The sequence below is a fragment of the Castanea sativa genome, chromosome 5 (genome assembly GCF_040712315.1).
Source record: "Castanea sativa cultivar Marrone di Chiusa Pesio chromosome 5, ASM4071231v1".
NCBI classification, from domain to species: Eukaryota; Viridiplantae; Streptophyta; class Magnoliopsida; order Fagales; family Fagaceae; genus Castanea; species Castanea sativa.
In genome coordinates this window covers 16,128,805-16,149,043 of record NC_134017.1, presented here as the reverse complement: position 1 = coordinate 16,149,043, position 20,239 = coordinate 16,128,805, and the positions used below count along the sequence as shown (strand labels likewise).

The following is a 20,239-nucleotide window of genomic DNA, read 5'->3' as shown; positions in this document are numbered from 1 at the left end:
CCTCTACAAGTGATACTTCTGCTGAGGCGTCTGTCGATCCGTCTATTGCTGCTGCTGCTGTTCCTCCACCTTCTACTTCGGATGATTCAGACATTCATCGTATGTTGGAGACTGTCATGACTGTTCAAGCGGCTCATGGTCAGATTTTGGTGGACATGCTTAATGAGCTTTATGCTTTTTTGAGCGGATTTGGAGAGTATTAGACCACCACCTCCTTTTGATGATAAGTGAGTGCCCTTTGGCAATTCGTCACAAAAAGGGGAGTACATATGTTTGTAGAGACGAGATTTTGATGTTAGTGGGAGTTTTTTTTTTTTTTTTTTAATGTTTTGGAACTATGAAGTTTTTAGATTGTGTCTAGGTGCTTCATTCTGTATTTACATTTTTGGTTCATGATGTATTGTGTATGGGTTATCCATGACAGGGGGAGATACTTTGATTATATATGTCTCTTGTTTCACATTATTTATTGATTTATATTTATGAGGTTTTTCATAATATATGTCTTTATTGTATGTTATGTGAAATCAAGAAGTTATATTTGATTACTTGTATTTTTCATACATGCGTTTATGTGTTTGTTAAGTGTTACAGGAATATACAGGTTGATTCAGTCGTACTGCTATCTACACTTGCAACTGATGGATAGTAATTAGGTTGAATTTGTTGTGTTGGGCTATGATTTTGTAAAGGGCTGTTTTGTTTGTAACTTTGAGCATTTTGTTTAAGTTTGTGTTTTGTCACGGATTACCAAAGGAGGAGTTTGTTGGGTTCTAAGACTTTAGGTTTAAATGTATTAGAACTTCAATTTGTAATGTTGGCAAACCATGATCAAAATGTTTAGTCTTGTTTTAGACTTGCTCAAAGTATGTTTAAGTTGTAAATTTGGAATCGAGTGTTCTGCAAGATTTACTGTGTAAATCTGCCTGGCTTAATCGATCGAAAATTAGACTCGATCGATTGAAGCTCGTGCAGATTGTTTTTCAGCAGAATTTTCCAACTCAGCCCAAGCCCGTTTTACGTTTAGGGTTTTATGTTTTGCCCTAGGTATAAAAGGGAAAACCCTAGCCACGTTTTAAGGTGGCTCTTTATGCTGTTTGTGAATATTTTTGTGAGATCTAGAGGTGTTTGCCTTCACATACACTTAGAGTTATCAAGATCTAGATTGATGTCAAGAGCTTGGTGATCAATTCAGTTGCAGATTCAAGAGCTTAAATATATACAAGTAGGAGTGCTTGTGCTTGCTAGGAATCCAAGAAGGAAGTAGTCCGTGGACTCGGAGCTGTCACGTGGTCGTAGTAGTAAGTTTCCTACTCGAGGTTGTAATAGGATGTTAGTGGTCTAAGTTGCTATTGTGTAAACTTCAATTCTTTCATAGTGAATTCAGTTTACCTTAAGGATAACTAGGTTAAATCCTCCCCAGGTTTTTACCGGTTTGATTTTCCTGAGTTATCATATTGTTGTGTTCTTTATTTTCCGCACTTTACAATGATATGATTTATATGTGTTAACCTAGATCTACATAATTTACCTAAGTTAATCATTTGGTTAAATAATTAGGTTAATCTGGTTGTGTTTTAAGGGGTCTAAAAACTTACATTAACAACAAGTACTAAGCTACAAATCATGGGTACAAAATAAATATTTTAAATAGCTAAGCATAATCATGAACTATGAGCAAAGTTCTTTCTCTCTTTCTCCCCCTATCATATCACTCCTCCTATCATGAATCATAGGAGCTGTGATGAACTTGGAACATATATACCTATAACCTGAAACACTTGCACAAAGCACATTAGACCCTCAGGTAAAGCAAGTAGTAAAAGGACAAGTATAATGAGACAAGTATAATGTAACAAGTAAATTGTGATCAAGTAAACATAATGTGGAACATGTGAGCAACTTGATCATACACTAAAACAGTCATAAAGAAATTACTACAATGACTACAATGACTGTTTTAGTAAAGTCATTAAGTCATACATCATGTCATACATAATAAAGTCATACATCATGTCATACATAAAACAGTCAATGAATCATAATAGCATAAGGATGTATGCATGTCTAATCACACAAACACGATGCAAACAAGAAAACAAACATAAAAAAACACAAACAAAACATAGTTTTCTTATTAACACAATGTCTTCTCCTCCTTATTATATGCATCTCCCCTATGGAATAACTCACCCCTACACATGTGCATGAAAAATAGAATTTCTCCCCCTAAGAAGGTGCACGAGAGTCATATAGAAATGACAAAAACTCTCCAGTATATTCTCTAGAGTATACTGTTAGGATTAGTGCCCTTAAATCCTATTGTATGATGCTATGTATGATATTATGTATCACATTATGTATGACATGATGTATGACTTAATATTGTGATTAATAAAGTTGTTTTATTTTTATCTAAAATAATGGTAACATGAATATTCAGACATTATCATATAATCCATGAGATGCATTGCATGTGATTTATGTGAAAAGTTACAGAAAATATAAATCATAAGTTCTTTGTAAACTCAGAATTGTAGTTCGTAGTCGGTGATGAAATTGGGCATTTCATCTGCGAAGACTATAATATATCAACTAAGATGATTTGTCTTGATCATGAAAGTAGAGACTTCTAATTGATGTGTTGATATGTTTTAAGAGTTAAGACATATTGAACTGGACCGCTGTGAGATTTATTATTCTCCTAATGACTATCAAATGAATAATAAATCTCACGACTTCTATTTACATGAACTCTTAATCCTGAGAGGATAATGAACTTGATCATGAAGTGTAGGTTGCTTTGATATATCAGGAGCGAGATCTAAAGTAACGGTCAAAACCTCAGTATGTTGGGCAGCCACATTTAGTGTTGATGGAACGTATATTCTCAAGATGGAATTCATAGTCTCTTGATGGAGATATAAAATATTCCCTTAAGATAAGTTTAATGGGTTTAGTTATTCAGAAAGTTAGGCCTAACCACTTTGGTAAGAAATTACTAAAGTATATATTTATGAAATTGGATTTCATAAATATATGGTGAATAACTTTAAAGGATTAAACCTGGTACTCAAAGATTAAGTTGTAGTAATTTTCAAAGTGGCAGTCTATATTTTATGACTTTGTATTACTACAAATATTTTACGAAGGGGTTGCATGTATAATAGAGTCTTGTGATATAATTTATTAATAAGGCGTAGAGTGCAATTATATTTATAAAATGGTATTAAATATAATTAATGGTAACTTTGGACTTGTCAAGAGTTGATAGAAAAACCCAAGGCCCATTGGAGCTAGTGTCTTATTGGTCCCTTTTGGTCCCACTCTAAGCCACATACTAAAACTCAATTGGAAAGGCCCAATAGGCCAGCCTAATTAGATAATCAATTAGTTATAAATGGAGAAACATACATAATTTTTTATTTAGAGAAAATGAAAAAGAGAGACATCATTGTGAAATGGTGTGTATGTAAGAGTGAGACACTATCATTCTCTCTTGAAAACTGATTGAGAGACTACACATCTTGGGCGTAAAGTGAAATTGGAGTGAAGATTAAAAGTGTTCCCGAGTACTTCTAATATTTTGTTTTGAATTTCACCATACCAAGGTACACTATCTTGTTCTTAAATTATGAAATTTACATAGTGCATGTTATCAATCATGAATAAAATAGATCCATCTTTGTTGCTTCCACTGTGTGTTTTGTATGAGATATAAAACCAGATTTTTCAACAATTGGTATCAGAGCTAGGTTTTCATATCATAATTGTATAGCATGTGATTGAATTTTAGAATAAAAGAAAAACAGTTTCTTGATGATATCGGGTTCACACCAAGGATAATTATTCTCTTGATTTGTTCGAAGTGGCCTATCATCATAAAGTAATGGGGCTGTATCTTTATTGTTATTGCATCATTTGGATATAATAAAGAGAATTGCATCACTTGGTTGTTGAAGCCATGCAATAAGACAATTATATATATATGATTGTGCCATGTCTTATCGATGTCAAGGATACATTTATTGAATTCAATAACTGTTATGTGCGTTACCATTGATTGCACCGCCTGGCCTTTATTGTATGGCTTGCATGTTTTGCATGTTAGGCAATTCAATGTTAACAGTTTATACGGATTGGATGCCACGTGCATGTGAAGGATGTTATTGCACCGCTTGGCTTGGAATGGGAAGCCTTGATGGCCAACTTTCATGCATTAATATAAAGGATTCAACTTGCATGTATAATCCGTATATAGGTTTACATATAAGAATAATATATAATGTAATAATTATATATTACATATATTAATCCGTATATTATATTATATATAATATAATATGGATTTTGTGCATGTGAAGGATGTTATTGCACCGCTTGGCTTGGAATGGGAAGCCTTGATGGCCAACTTTCATGCATTAATATAAAGGATTCAACTTGCATGTATAATCCATATATAGGTTTACATATAAGAATAATATATAATGTAATAATTATATATTACATATATTGATCCGTATATTATATTATATATAATATAATATGGATTTTTAAATGTAATATGGGTTTATATTACATTATATATATATATATATATATTTATATATGTTAATGCTAGTTTTATGAAATTTGTTCCTAATGAGATTAGGATTATGTTTTTCAAGGGTTTCTAGCATTATTATGGTTCTTGATCTTAAAAACCTTTAATTTAAAACATCAAGTGGAAGAGAGATACAAGAGTTGGATCTCACGGCCTCCATTGTTGGTTCATAGTAGTGTGAAATATATACTTTGTCTTTGCCTCGAGCTTAGCATTCCATGCGGAGAGTATTTATTTCATGGTCCTACAAGATTGAATTTTCTAGTTTATAGTGGTTTGATCAAACATCTTGTCTAAGCTTTGGGCTTTGCATTCCATGCGAAAAGTGTTTTTATTATGGTACTACAAAATGAGCTTGTTAAAGGGATGAAATGTAGCTACACATGATTCCAAACAATGGTATACACTAGACTAAGTATTATAGTATCTTCTATGCTGAGTTCTTACTATTATTACTTAGAGGCTAAATTTAAAATGACATATTATTAGTGTTTGATAAGAGTTATCATGATAGCACTAATAATGAGAATGGTTTTCAATCAATCATAGTATTTAATATTCACTCTATACAGAGGGATATTGAATATGGGATTGGTTTGTCATTGCATATATTATTTTATGGTTTTATTAAGGTTTTTCATATTATATGCTTATATGCTAAATTGATAATGTCTAGTTTATTTATTGTATTCATGTTTATTATTTTCATATTTGAACATGGCATCATTTAGCCCACTTGTTACTATTCTTAATCAAAACAAACTGACTGGATCCAACTATGTTGACTAGAAAAGAAATTTGGACATTGTTCTTATAGGTGAAGAGCACAAATATGTGCTTACTCAACCATGTCCTAGATTTCCTTCATTAGATGCTCCTTCTAAGGAAAAACAACGATATGATCATTGGCAGAAATCTAATGAAATGGCCAAGTGCTACATCCTAGCATCTATCTCAAATGTTTTACAGCGTCAAAAGCAGGATGTAGAATTAGCTTCGGACATTATGCTAAGTCTGATAAAGATGTTTGGTAAGCAAGGTCGTTCTGCAAGGCAAGAAACCATGAGACAAATTTATAATACCAAAATGGTTGAAGGCAGTTCAGTGAGAGAGCATTGTCTTACAATGATCTCTAATCTGAATACATTGGAGGTTTTAGGTGCTGATATTGATGGAGAATCCCAAGTGGATATGATACTCTAGTCACTACCGGAATCATTCAAGGAATTCAGACTCAATTATAATATGAACAAAAAGATTTATTCATTGTCTGAATTAATGAATGAGTTGGTAGAGGCGGAAGGCATTCTTGGTACTGCTAATGTTGAAGCCAATATGGGTGAAACTTTTACTTCTCAACCTAAGTCGAAAGGCAAGGGTAAGAAGAAGAAGAAGAAGAAGAAGAAGAAGAAAAAGAAAAAGGAATTCACTAAGCAAGAGGGTAAACAAATTGCCTTAGGGGTTGCTGACAAATGAAAGAAAATCAAAGGAAAGTGTTTTCATTGTGGTGAGAAATGACATTGGAAGAAGAATTGTCTAAGGTTCAAAGCTGCCAAGAATAAGGGTATGAAAAGTTCCTTTCTTCTTGAAATATGTTTGGTACAGAATCCCACAGATTCTTGGTGTGTGGATTCAAGTTATACTAATCATATCTGCAATTCTTTGCAGGGGTTTCAGGAGACCAGACAATTGAATGAAGGTGAATTGTTTCTTACTTTGGCTGATGGGAGCAGGATTTCGGTTGTAACTATTGGAGTTGTTAATTTATGCTTTAAGTCTAGGGTTTTAATATTGGAAGACTGTCTTTATACGCCTAATGTTCGTAGGAATTTAATTTCTACAACTTATTTAGGTAAATATGGATATTGTATTATCCTTAAAGACAATGTTGTAATAAAGAAGGGTAAAGTGTTTATCTGTTTTGGAAATATTGTGGATGGCCTTTATATTTTAACTCTTGATAAGCATGAATTATATAATTTTGAATTAGATAATAATTCAAATGTGAAATCATTAAAGAGAAAGTTTCCTTTTACTAGTGATGCATATCTTTGGTACTTGCGTTTGGATCATATTAATTCAAACAGAATTAAAAAACTTATCAAAGATGGACTTTTAAAGCCCATGGACTTTGATGGTTATCCAGTTTGTGAATCTTGTTTGGAAGGTAAAATGACCAAACGACCTGTTAATGCAAAAGGTAGAATAGCCCAAGATTTGCTAGAACTAGTACATTCAAATGTATGTGGTCCTATATCAATCCAAGCAAGAGGTAGGTATGAGTATTTCATTACTTTCACTGATGATTACTCTAGATTTGGTTATGTGTACCTAATGAAATGGAAGTCCAAAGCCTTTGAAAAGTTCAAAGAGTTTAGGGCTGAAGTTGAGAATCAATTGGGTAAATGCATAAAGGCCATTCGATCTGATCGAGGTGGCGAATACCTTCTTGGTGACTTCAAGGATTACTTGACTGAAAATGGGATTATGAGAGAGAGCTACCCGTCCTTAGTGAGAAATCATTGTAGCCTCTTCTCATTCCCTCTCCCATTGTCATATCTTGAGAGGAGATTTGTACCCAAACACAACCCACACTTTTTCAGAGTGTAGAAAGTGTTTTGGAGATTGGGAAGCTTTGGGGATTTGCCAAAAGAAGCCGGTGAGGCTTGGCGGATGCAATCGGGCATTTTGCGGGATCTAGAAAGTTAGAGAAGACATGACTCCATGAAGTCCATTGGTAGCAGGAGCTTGGAGGGCTCAAGTACATTAGGTAGACTGGGCTTGGAGGGTCTTTTGTTATTCGTGTACTCCAACTTTATTCTCTAGTGGATCGATTACCGCTTGGAGGGCGACAGAGAGGTTTTTTGCCGAGTTCTTCGGTTTCCTCTTTGATAACACATCGTCGTGTCATCTTGTGTTTGCATCTCTTGTGCTTTACTTTTATTATTTTCTGTTCATGTTTATGCACTAGAGTAGTATCGGTTGATTACGCTTCATTTACTCTTGTTTCTACACTTAGTTAAAGTTAGAGTAAAATCAATCTAGCCATAATTTTTAATTTGGGGTCTAAACAAGCTCTTGTGTTTTAACACAAATCTGAGCTTTCATAATGAATTAGGATAATTAAATTAATTAACCGAAATCAATCTATATTAACCCAAGAGTATCCTTTTGTACATTTATGTTTGTGTAAACCTATAATTATAAAGGAACTAACAAGCAGCTACTAGCTACCAATTTTTATCATAATTATTAAGGGACCTAGACAACTTGGTACAGCCATGTAAATTAGGTACTGAGATAATGTAGACTTGATGGTTAGTGGTCCAATTCGCTTACTGTACCTCAATCGGGTGACCACATTTGGAAATGCCCAGATAAATTGATTCTGTAACAACGCAATTAGTAATACCCAAAAAAGTAAAGAAACATAAGAGGAAGGTGCCAAAACATCATATATTTATGAAGAAAAGAAAGGTGTGACTCTTAAATCCGCCTTAATTAGAAATCAAATCACCTATTTTTTGCTTGAGATCATCATCATTTACTCATTCGTCTCTAATTTCTTCTCTCATGGAGTTGGAAGGTATACTTCCATTTTTTTGAGAACAAGACCATTTTAGTCACTAGTGCCAAAGGCTTTCTAGCAAAAGGTTCTCTCTTTTTCTCTCCCTGGAAAAGAATATATTAATGTTTGAGTAAAGCTATAATTATAAACGAACCATGCGTCACCCAAGTTGCTTGTAATCCTCTTGGCTCCACTAATTTATAATATATACTATATAGCACTACCACTCTGCTACTCATGTGACCACATGTAGCTTCGAATCCATAAACTCTTCTATTCTAAATCTGTTGCACAAAAACACTCCCGTTTGTGACTCTAAAATCCCACTCAAAACTTTAAATCATTAACTATGTATGATCTTGTTACAGCAACTTCAGATCTACCGGTTCTATAGATGTGTAGATGGAATTCCAATAGTGACTTTGAAAGGAGAAGACACGGCACCTTTTAGATCTCAATAAAGAGAAGCTCCACAGTCATAATAAAACGTTCCTTATGGTTTCCTTTAAACCCTAGGAGAATTAGATCTGAAACCATAATCACGTAATTAACTTAATGGGCTGCTGGGCTTTAACTAAATTATGCAGATTCGTGTCTCGATCAGTCGAGCCTTCTTCTCGATTGGTCGAACCTAGCACGTTTCAAATTCCTGAATCTGCAGCTTCCTTATTCTTGTATTCTGACTTGCAACAACTTAAGTATTGTCTAATCATACCTGTAGACTTAGGGATTTATATCTAGACAAGTTTGTGTTCATAGTTTGCCAATTGTTCTAAACTTTTAGAACCTAACATCATCAACTGCTCCCTTTCCTTGTCTTATGGAAGGTATACTCCAATTTTTTGAGAACAAGACTGAAAGCTCGGATTTGTGTTAAAACACAAGAGCTTGTTTAGACCCCAAATTAATAGATTACGTCTAGATTGATTTTACTCTAACTTTAACTAAGTGCGGAAACAAAAGTAAATGAAGCGCAATCAACCGATACTACTCTAGTGCATAAACATGAACAACAAACAATAAAAGTAAAGAACAAGAGTAAGGGAAGAGAAATGCAAACACAAGATAACAAGCCGATGTGTTATCGAAGAGGAAACCGAAGAACTCGGCGAAAAACCCCTCCACCACCCTCCAAGCGATAATCGATCCACTAGAGAATAAAGTTGGAGTAAACGAATAACAAAAGACCCTCCAAGCCTAGTCTACCCAATGTACTTGAGCCCTCCAAGCTCCTGCTACCAACGGACTTCTCAGAGTCATGTCTTCTCTAATTTTTTGGATCCCGCAATACGCCCGATTGCATCCGCCAAGCCTCACCGGCTTCTTTTGGCAAATCCCCAAAGCTTCCCAATCTCTAAAACACTCTCTACACTCTGAAAATAGGTGGGTTGTGTTTGGATACAAATCTCCTCTCATGGTATGACAATGGGAGAGGGAAGGAGAAGAGGCTACAATGATTTCTCACTAAGGATGGGTAGCTCTCTCTCTAAAAGATGGGTGTGTGTGTGTTGTTGAAAACCTATCTAGGATTTTTCTCCCTGAATGACCTCCTCACACATTTGTGAATAACGAGGGTATATATAGTATGAGTGAAGGATAAGAAAGTCACTCTTAAAAATCCTCCAGGCAGAGAGTTTCACGGGTATCTTGCGGGAAGGCCTTACCCGTGAGACACTCGCGAAAACGACAGTCTGGCATGACTCTTCAACTTCTGGCATGTTCTCCTTATGTGACTTTTAGCTGTCTTGATCAAATCTCCACCACTCAATACTAAACCCATTACAAATAAAACCCACAAAAATATAAGGAAACAAATTAAAGCAAATACAACACTTTTTATCATGGAATAAAGCCAACATAAAACATAGTTGTAAATCACAACTTTCAAAGACTATTTTAGTCACTTGTGCCACAGGCTTTCTAGCAAAAGGTTCTCTCTCTCTCCATGGTAAATGTTATGGTCATATTTTCTATGTAATTGGCTAATCCTTTGACAAAATGCACTTGTAATTGAGTAGATCTAAGTTAGGCTTAATGTATCAAGTAGTATGTTGTTCAAACAAATCAAGTGGTATCATTAAAGATATGAAGGTTGATCCAAAAAACAAGTAAAGAAATGTTGTTTCATTAAAACTCAATACAAGCTTGATAGATGTTGCTATCAAAGATTAATGGACAAGCTTGACACAAGCTTGATCTATCGAGATCTACAATTTCATAAATCTCATATTTGAAATTTGCCCCCATAATGACTTGAATGATTAGGGTTTCTCTTCTTACAACCCGAGTCATATATAAGACTTATTTTAAAAGTCATCAAATATGAAAATAGAAACTTAAAACTCATATACTCTGTGAGAAGCTACTGCATTTGTGCGCCTTAGGGTTTTGTTACCAAGTGCTTCATGATCTTCATCGTTTATGAAGTGAAGAACTTTGCAGCCAACAATAATCAATCAAGTAGCTAGAGTTAGTCACATACTGAGCTCCGTGCAAAGGAGTTAGTCATGGATTGGAGATTTGTGCAACAAAAGAAAGAAGGTTGCTACTAGATAAAGTCTAATTGGGTATTGGAGCAAAGATTCAATTATAGGTTGGTATTTTGGGATAGGCTAGGGTAGTGGTAAGATTCCTCATTCTTGTAACCGTTTGATTATTGATTAGTGGATTCTTGGGAGAAGTGACCTTAAATTCACCCAGTGAAATTTTTGCCTTGTGAGAGGTTTTCTCCATTTGTCAACAAATAACCGTGTTAATTTATTTTCCGCTGCATATTAGTTATTTGGTGATTTGTTGGTACCTCCACGATTTGCATGTAATTTGACCTAATTAATCAATTTGGGTAATTGAATTAATTAACCGGGATCAATCTATTTTAACCTAGTAGTTTGCTTTTGTACATTTATGTTTGTGTAAACCTATAATTATAAGGAACTAACAAACATCCACTAACTACCAATTTTTATCATAATTATTAAGGAACCAAGACAAGTTGGTACAGTCATGTAAATTAGGTACCGAGATCATGTAGACTTAACGATTTGTGGTCCAACTCGCTTACTATACTTCAATCGGGTGACCACATTTGAAAATGGCTGGATAAATTGCTTTTGTACATTTATGTTTGTGTAAACCTATAATTATAAGGAACTAACAAACATCCACTAAACTACCAATTTTTATCATAATTATTAAGGAACCTAGACAAGTCGGTACAGCCATGTAAATTAGGTACCGAGATCATGTAGACTTGATGATTTGTGGTCCAATTCGCTTACTATACTTCAATCGGGTGACCACATTTGAAAATGGCTGGATAAATTGATTCTGTAACAATGCAATTGGTGAATACCCAAAAAAGTAAAAAAAAAAAAAACATGAGAGGAAGGTGCCAAAACATACTATATATATATATATATAAAGAAAAGAAAGGTGACTCTCAAATCCGCCTTAGAAATCAAATCTCCTATTTTTTGCTTGAGATCATCATCATTTACTCTTTCGTCTCTCATTTCTTCTCTCATGGAGTTGGAAGGTATACTTCCATTTTTTGAGAACAAGACTATTTTAGTCACGGGTGCCACAGGCTTTCTAGCAAAAGGTTCTCTCTCTCTCTCTCTCTCTCTCTCTCCCCCTGGAAAAGTTTTTATTAATGTTTGCGTAAAGCTGTAATTATTAACGACCCGTGCTTGCATTCCACTTGGCTCCCCTAATTTATAGCATATACTATATAGCACTACCTCCCCGTACTTCTTGTTTACGATTTTGTGCCTGCATGTATTGAAGGATGTTGGTGTTCGTGATAAGTGATAACTTTGCTTGCATAAATTGACACAGTTTTTGTGGAGAAAATACTCAGGGCTCAACCAAATGTGAAAAAACTCTATCTTCTTTTGAGAACTTCAAACAACGAGTCTGCTACACAACGTTTTCGAAATGAGGTACCCATTTAGTTCTTTTTTATTTTATAAGCAATAAAATGAATGCGCAGAACTATTGGTTTTTAGTTTTTATATGTAAAACACATAATTTCCTTTAGACTAAACTATAAATTACACTTTTAAGATTTTTATTTTGGTCCCTAATGTTTAAAAACTAAAATGAGAAATAAATCAAAACTTTTAAACATCTACAATTTAATTACATTATAATTTTTGTTTGTTTGTTTGAATCCCTGAACACTCAGATTGTTTAACCTAATTAATTAACCAAGTTGATATTTAGGTTTATTATTCAAATCTAGGTTAAGCACAAATAATCATATCACTAAGTGCGGAAAAGTAAAGAAGACAAGTGATACGATGTCCTAGGAAAACCAATGAAACAGTCCAGTTTCAAGATAAAAAACCTTTGGAGGATGTAACCTAAACAATCCTCAAGGCAACAAATTCACTAAATAGAGTGAAAGTTTTACAATAGATTTTTCCTTAAATCTAAAGTTACCTCTTGTAGTACTTACTTATATGACTACACATAGCTCCAAATCCAAATACTCTTTTATCTAAATTTGTTATACACAAACACTCATATTTGTGACTTTGAGATCCCACTCAAAGCTTTAGACCATCAACAATAGTTGATCTTGTATGTAGCAACTTTTACAACACCAGATCTTGAGTTTCTTCAAAGAATAACACCGGTAGAAAATTTAAGAGAGCTTTGGGTATAGAAACCCTAGATCTACAATAGGAGGCATAAGATACACTCTTCTCTCTCTAAAAATCCCTTTAAAACGTGCCTTAGGGTTTCCTTTAAAAAATAGGAGAATTAAATCTAAAACCCTAATCATTTAATGGGATTAATGAGCTATTGGGCTTTAATTAAATTCTACAGATCCATGTCTCGACCGGTCGAACCATAGTCTCGATCAGTCGAACCTGGAAAGTTTTGAATTTCCTGAACATGCAGCTTCATTATTCTTGTATTCTGACTTGTAGCACCTTCAGTATTGTCTAATCATACCTATAGACTTAAGAATCTATATCTAGACAAGTTTATGTTAACGGTTTGCCAATTTTTCTAAACTTTTAGAACATAACAATCTCCCCCTTTGACAATCCATGACAAAACTTACATACAAAATGTAATGCTCAAATACAAGAATAGCCCTATTACAATAAAATTTCCAATTACATCACAAATTCCAATTTAATACTTTTAACCCAAAAGTTGCAAGAAGAGGTAGAAGGTCTTGATCGGAATGTATCTATCTTTCTTGAAACATTCTGTGGGTGCAAAGGAGAGTACACCCTGGCTGAGTGGATCATGGTGGAGAAAAGAGGAGTCGCCACCTAAATTAGGTCTTTGAACCATATTGGGCCTTTTGGGCCAATCACTTACATACATGGGTCCACATACCAGATTATGGGTCTGGAGTTTGGGTATGGCTTGAAAAAATGTTAGGCACCTAAGACCATCCGGCTTGTGGGCCGACCTCTATTGTGTGTTGCTAGGCCATATTTAATTAAAGAGTTTATTAAGAGAACCCTAATCCTTAACCTAAACATATATCATGCAGTTAAGGAAATAACACACACAACATATTAAAGACCACACACAAGGAAAAGATATTAAATAAACTAAATATGGCAAAAAGATTCAAATAAACATGGAAAATAATTAAACAAAATTAATTAACCTAAACGTAGTCAAACATGATAAAATATCATGTGAAAAAATAACTAAATAAACAAGAACAATAATTTTCCCCTCATCTGGGTTCGAGGTGCGTACAAATACTCAAGTATGCATACGCATGTTTGCACCATGCGCACGCATACTCAATGGATGCATACGCATCCTTTAACACAAATTCGAAAAATTACATTTTTAGAGATTCAATCAAACAAAGATATAACATGTGAGATCAAACAAGCATGTTAGAACTCTAAACACTAAACTAACAAAAAGAAGATAAAACTATAAAGTTTTAGACTCCTAAACACAATATGTTTAACCTAATATTAAGCCAAGTTGATTAACAAGTTTGTTAATTTAAAACTAAGTTAAACAAATATAACGCAGAAAGTAAAGAACACAAAGATCTGATGACTCAGGAAAACCAAACCGGTAAAAAACCTGAGGAGGATTTAACCTAGATATCCTCAAGATAAAACAGATCCACTATGAAAGGATTGAAGTTTGTACAATAGAACTTAGACCACTAACATCCTATTGCTACCTCGAGTAGAAAACTTATTGCCACGACTACGTGACAGCTCCGAGTCTGTGACTACTTTTTTCTTTGATCCACTGCAACCACAAGTTCTCTTACATGTGCCTTTGAGACTTCACTCAAAGATTTCAAATCTTCGTTAAGTTCTTTCTACAGCAACTGAAGCAATCATCAAGCTCTTGACATCAATCTTGATCTTGATAACCCTAAGTGTGTATGAAGATAAACACATTTAGATCTCACAAGAGATTCAACACACAGCACATCAAAAAGCCTCTGAAACGTAGCTAGGGTTTTTCTTTTTATATGTGAAGTAAAACATAAAACCCTACACGTCAAACATGCTTGGGCTGAGTTGGAAATTTTGCAAAAAATTGATTCTGCGCGATTTTCAATCAATCGAGCCTTGCAGAATTTGTCCACTAATTTCTACAATCACTCAATTCTAACTTTACAATAAAACATACTTTCAGCAAGCCAAAACCTAGACTCTATGTTTTTATCATGGTTTGCCAACACATTACACATTGAAGTTCTAATACATTAGTCCCTAAGGTCTTAGAACCTAACAAAAACAAACATCAATATAAGCAAATAAACATGAAACAAAACAAATATACTAAAAAACATAAACTAAATATGCATGTTAAATTTTACATGAAACCAAAATAATAAAACAAGAACAACCTAAAACAGATTATAAACAACCTTAAATCAAATTAAAACATATCAAAACATAATAAAATCAACAAGCAAATAAAATAAAATAACTAGAGAAACTATATCAAGAACTCATGTGAATCATATGTATCAAGGCGGGAAATCATGGAAAAGATACTCACCTTACTTTAGAATCATAGATTTGAGATTGTTTTAACTGACCCCGCAGTGCCTACAATACAAATATTAGATGGAGAAGACAACAATAATCAAAGAACACAACAATAGTTAGTGATCACAACTCAAGAACACAAGGTTTTGAAAAGGTTTTAGAAAATAATTTTGAAAGCAAACTTTCTGCCTTAGAACTAACTAAAGAGATGTTTTTAATTTTGTAAAAAAACATTCTAAGGTGCTGCCCTAAGGTTTCAAAAAGAGGGGAAAAAAAAGTTTTTAGAGAATATGGAGGCGAAAAAATCACTCTCTCTTATTAGGGTTTTGATTAGAAGCATTAGATGAGTATTTATAAATTAAAATTAGGGTTTTGGGGGCTGTTTAATGATCTTTAGACGTTATCAAGGGTATATGGGCCATCCCACATCAAAGCATGATGTTTTGAGCCCTTAAAATGAAGTTTTAATACCCAAAAAATCGAACAGCCTTGTTGGTCCAACTTCAAATGGTCATAACTTGTTCAATATAAGTCCAAAAATTAGGTACATTTTGTGTTCAAATTGAAGCCCAGGATGTCTAATTTCCAATGAAACAAATTTCACTAAATTGTGGATCAAAATTTATGGTCAAAATAGTGAGCAAATGTCATTTTTCAATATCGGTTTTAAAGCAATTTGAGCACTTTTAAGTTGTGATTATTTCCAAACTATTGTAAACTCTTTGACATATGTGAAGCTCATCATCAGGGCCGGGGACCAAAATTTATTAATGGGTACAAAATACGGTATCTACACACTCAAAAGAGCACATCAACGCATGTGTGGAAATAAAGACAGATAAATAATATGAATCACAATTGAAGCATAAAGCAAGTATGTAGCAAAGATTTAAACTAACTATCCCCCTAAGTTAGATACATAAATAAAAAACTTTTATTTTCTCCTTCTTTCCAAAACAAGTTCATCTCCCCTTAAATAAAAACCGTTAGAAACCTTTTCCAAATTTCATCAACAATTAAAGACCTTTTCAACATGATTCCAAAATTTCATCTATTTCTCCTCCTTTTTATCACACATTGACAAAGACAACTCAAGCAAAGAGTTGACAATAAACATACACAATAGAGGGAAAGAGAAAATAGAGAATCAAGGGAATACAAAAGAATTATTCTCTATATAAAATAGAAGCTGATAGGTCAAGAATATATTGATCACTTATGATATATTAATTGATTAATTAGCCAAGTTTATTAATTAATCAGATCAACATGCAATGTACGTGACAGCACAAACAAATCACCAACTAAAGTAAAATGCAGCAGAAAATAAAGTTGACCAGGTGATTTGTTTTCGAATGAGGAAAACCTCCAATGAAAAAACCCCACCGGGTGATTTTAAGGTCACCACTTCCGATAATTCACTATTATCACAACAAGCAGTTACAAGTAAAGGAATCACAGTACCTTATACCAACCTACAGTTGAACCCTTACCCTAATACCCAATTGAACTTGTTCAGTAATGACAATATCTCATTTTAATGCACGGCTCCCAGTACGTGACTAACCAAAAGATGCGCGGATCCTTGTACACGACTTAATCACCAACTTGAGAAGGATGTTGGCTGCAAAATTCTTCAGTTCATCACACGATAAAAATCACGAAGTTGCTTGGTCATAAAACCCTACGGTGTACAACACAGCAGCTTCTTCAAGAGAAAGAAGAACTAGGACAAACTAAGTTGTCGGTCACAATTTGCATGAACAACTCTTTTCTTCACACTCTTGCAACTATGCAACCTGTGACGGCCCTTAAAATAATCCTTATATATGTTTAGGGTTGTGAAAAAAGAAAGCCCAAACGCATACTCATGGATTGGAATGAAATTAGAACTAAAAATCTGATTTTCATAATTCTCGATAGATACTCTATCTGTCGAGCAATTATCGTGTATCGAGATAGAACAATTTTTTAAATCTCGATAGATACTAGCTATTGAGCTAGCTGTCGAGATTTAAAATCCAGCACTTCATCACTTGATTCTTGGACAGACTTGCATGGCTTTAACACTTGAACTTGAAACCTTGTTCCTTGAAGCATTAAACACATCCTAGATCTACCCAATTACAAGTGCGTTTTGTTAAAGGATTAGTCAATACATGATGACATATGTTCCTAACATGAACCACATATGTCCTAACAGAGAGTTAAATCTAAAACCCTAATCACTTAATGGGCTTAACGAGCTATTGGGCTTTAATTAAATTTTGTAGATCCATGTCTCGATCGGTCGAACCATAGTCTTATCGGTCAAACTTGGCATGTTTCGAATTTCCTAAACCTGCAGCTTCCTTATTCTTGTATTCTAACTTAGAGCACCTTGAACATTGTCTAATTATACCTATAGATTTAGTAATCTATATCTAGACAAGTTTATGCTCATAGTTTGCTAATTGCTCTAAATTTTTAGAACCTAACAATATTATCCACACTAAATAGGTTCAAATTCTTTTTTTCAGTGTTTATTACACGCAAATATCTTACATAGTTTTACACACTACAAAAACAACTAAAATTGTGGCTTGAAGCCATAATTTTAGCTAATTTTTGGAGTGTGTAGAATAGTTTGTGCGCAACAAGTTTATCCTTCCCTTTTTTAATGTACTTTTGTACTATTCTAAGAGCCTTGCGTTTAATCAATCATATCTATTTGTTTATTTGTAGATACTAGGAAAGGACCTATTTATGGTACTAAGAAACAGCTTGGGTGCAAATCTGGAATCTTTTATCTCTGAAAGGGTTACTGCTGTCTCTGGTGACGTTTGTGACGAGAACTTAGGAATCAAAGATTGTATATTGAGAAAAGAGATGTGGAAAGAAATAGACATCGTCTTAAATTCTGCCGCTACAACGAACTTTGATGAAAGGTAACAATGAACAATGTGTGCGTAATCAAAAGAGTCATACGATAGAATATAAATCTTCTTTACTTTTTCTATTCCTTTCTTTCCTCTTTTAGATATGATGTTGCATTGGGCACCAATACATATGGAGCTTTGCATGTTTTGAGCTTTGCGCAGAATTGTGTTAAATTGAAGGTGCTTCTCCATGTATCAACCGGTCAGTGTAGACTGGAACTCTGCCCTTATACGCTAATTAGCTATTTCGAACGTCAAGTAATGATTGCTAGTGCAAAAAGAATTATCTTTTTTTTTTCATCTGCAATGCAAAATTATCCGTCATTGGAATATATAGTAAAACATGAGCTCTCATCAATGAACTATTGTTGTTGTGTCATAGCTTATGTGTGCGGCGAGAAGGAAGGGAACATACTAGAGAGCCCATTTTACATGGGAGACACGCTAAAAGGAACCTCAAAATTAGATATCAATGCCGAAAAAGAACTTGTGAAGGAATACCTGGATAGATTACGAGTACAAGGCGCCACGAATGAAGCAATCATATCCACCATGAAGGATTTTGGCATTGAAAGGTTTTTAAGAATCTATCATAATATGACCTGTTCAGCACTGTCTTTATCTTGAATCTAACAAAGTTATGTTTCCCGACTATAATATTAGAAGTTATGTTTATCATGAAGGAAACTTAGGTCCCATAGGTGTAGGTAGTCTGGTGCTTTGGGTGATGTAAAGAAGAATTTACGAAACATTAGATCCATTCAAGCTTTGATCTGTTGAAGGAATTTACTAACCATTAGGATCCAGTTAATTCATCACAGAGATGGAGCCAGAACTTGAAGTTAGAGGGGGCGGTTTTGCTTCTGGTTGCATGCTGCTGCTCTAGCCTCTAGCTCTATTGCTTAACTACTAAGGGTTTTTTTTAACTAATTTATTATTTATTTATATTTTTTATGTGTATGTTCGCTATTGGGTAATGACAAAATTATTTTGTTTAAAATTTTTTAAATTGTTTTTAAGCTATTATTGGTAATTTTTGTTGTTTGGCTAATTTTTTAGGCTTGTATATTTTATTTTGGATTTTAGGTTTATAAATTTTTTTATGCTCTTTAAAATAAGGAAAATGCTAGAGTTACAAATGAGCCCAGATACAAACTAATAAGAATTTACTATCTCAACAATTTGTAAAAATATTGTAGAAAAGTTTGTGGCTATAGTATTACTCTTAAAATAATCAATGATATTGTTAAGGGGAGGCAAAATGTAATTTTATTGAACAACATTGCTAAAAGTTATACCTATATATATATATAAATTTTTTTTTTTTTTACAAAAACAATTAGGGGGGCCATTGTCCCCCATGGTCAAAGTTTCCCTTCATCCATGATCCATCAGGTTTTCTCATTGGTCAGCGAAAAATTTAAAAAAAAAAAAAAAAAAAAAAAAAAAACCTAGCTATAGGAGATGTTTTTAATGCCTTTGCAGAAATAATTAATTAGAAATATGGTAGAAATTTAATAAGGCTAAACCTATTTAAGGAATAATATTTAAGGTACTGTGTCTAAGTTTTTCCCTTGCTCAAATTTTGTGAATAATAATGAAGCCATTCTCTAGCAAATTGATTATTTGATCCTTTTTAATTGTATTTGTTTCTTTTTATTAATTGCTAGGGCAAAACTATATGGATGGTCAAACACCTACACATATACAAAGGCAATGGGAGAAATGCTTTTAGGACAATTTAATCAGAATCTGCCCCTAATCATCATACGACCCACCATGGTAACCAGTACTTACAAAGAACCATTTTCAGGTTGGATTGAAGGCACAAGGTAATCATAGTTTGTCATGAAATTATAGAAGCTCAGAATTTTGGGTAATCGAGGTTCAAGAAAATAACATTAAATTGATTTTTTTTTCTCGTCTTTTTCCTTTCATGAGTGATTAATGTTTTGTTAAATTTAATTTTCTTGTTACAGAACCATTGATGGAGTAATTTCTGCCTACGCTAAAGGAAAATTGGAGTGCTTTACTGCCCATCCTAAGTCAATCTTAGATGTGGTGAGTTAAACTCATTCTTTATGCAAGCACATGTAGACACATAACTATTGCTCTTGCTTCTATGGTTGTGTTTGTACATATT

General features: G+C 33.8%; 1 protein-coding gene across 1 annotated transcript; it reads left to right on the top strand.

Annotated features, from left to right (window-relative positions):
• The first annotated feature begins 11,693 nt into the window (after positions 1 to 11,693).
• On the top strand, positions 11,694 to 20,166 carry LOC142637080 (fatty acyl-CoA reductase 3-like). Its single transcript, XM_075811371.1, has 7 exons — positions 11,694 to 11,772; positions 12,009 to 12,112; positions 17,903 to 18,105; positions 18,198 to 18,298; positions 18,479 to 18,671; positions 19,767 to 19,928; positions 20,076 to 20,166. The coding sequence occupies exons 1-7, from the start codon at positions 11,694 to 11,696 to the stop codon at positions 20,164 to 20,166; spliced, it is 933 nt and encodes a 310-aa protein (XP_075667486.1).
• The last annotated feature ends 73 nt before the right edge of the window (positions 20,167 to 20,239 follow it).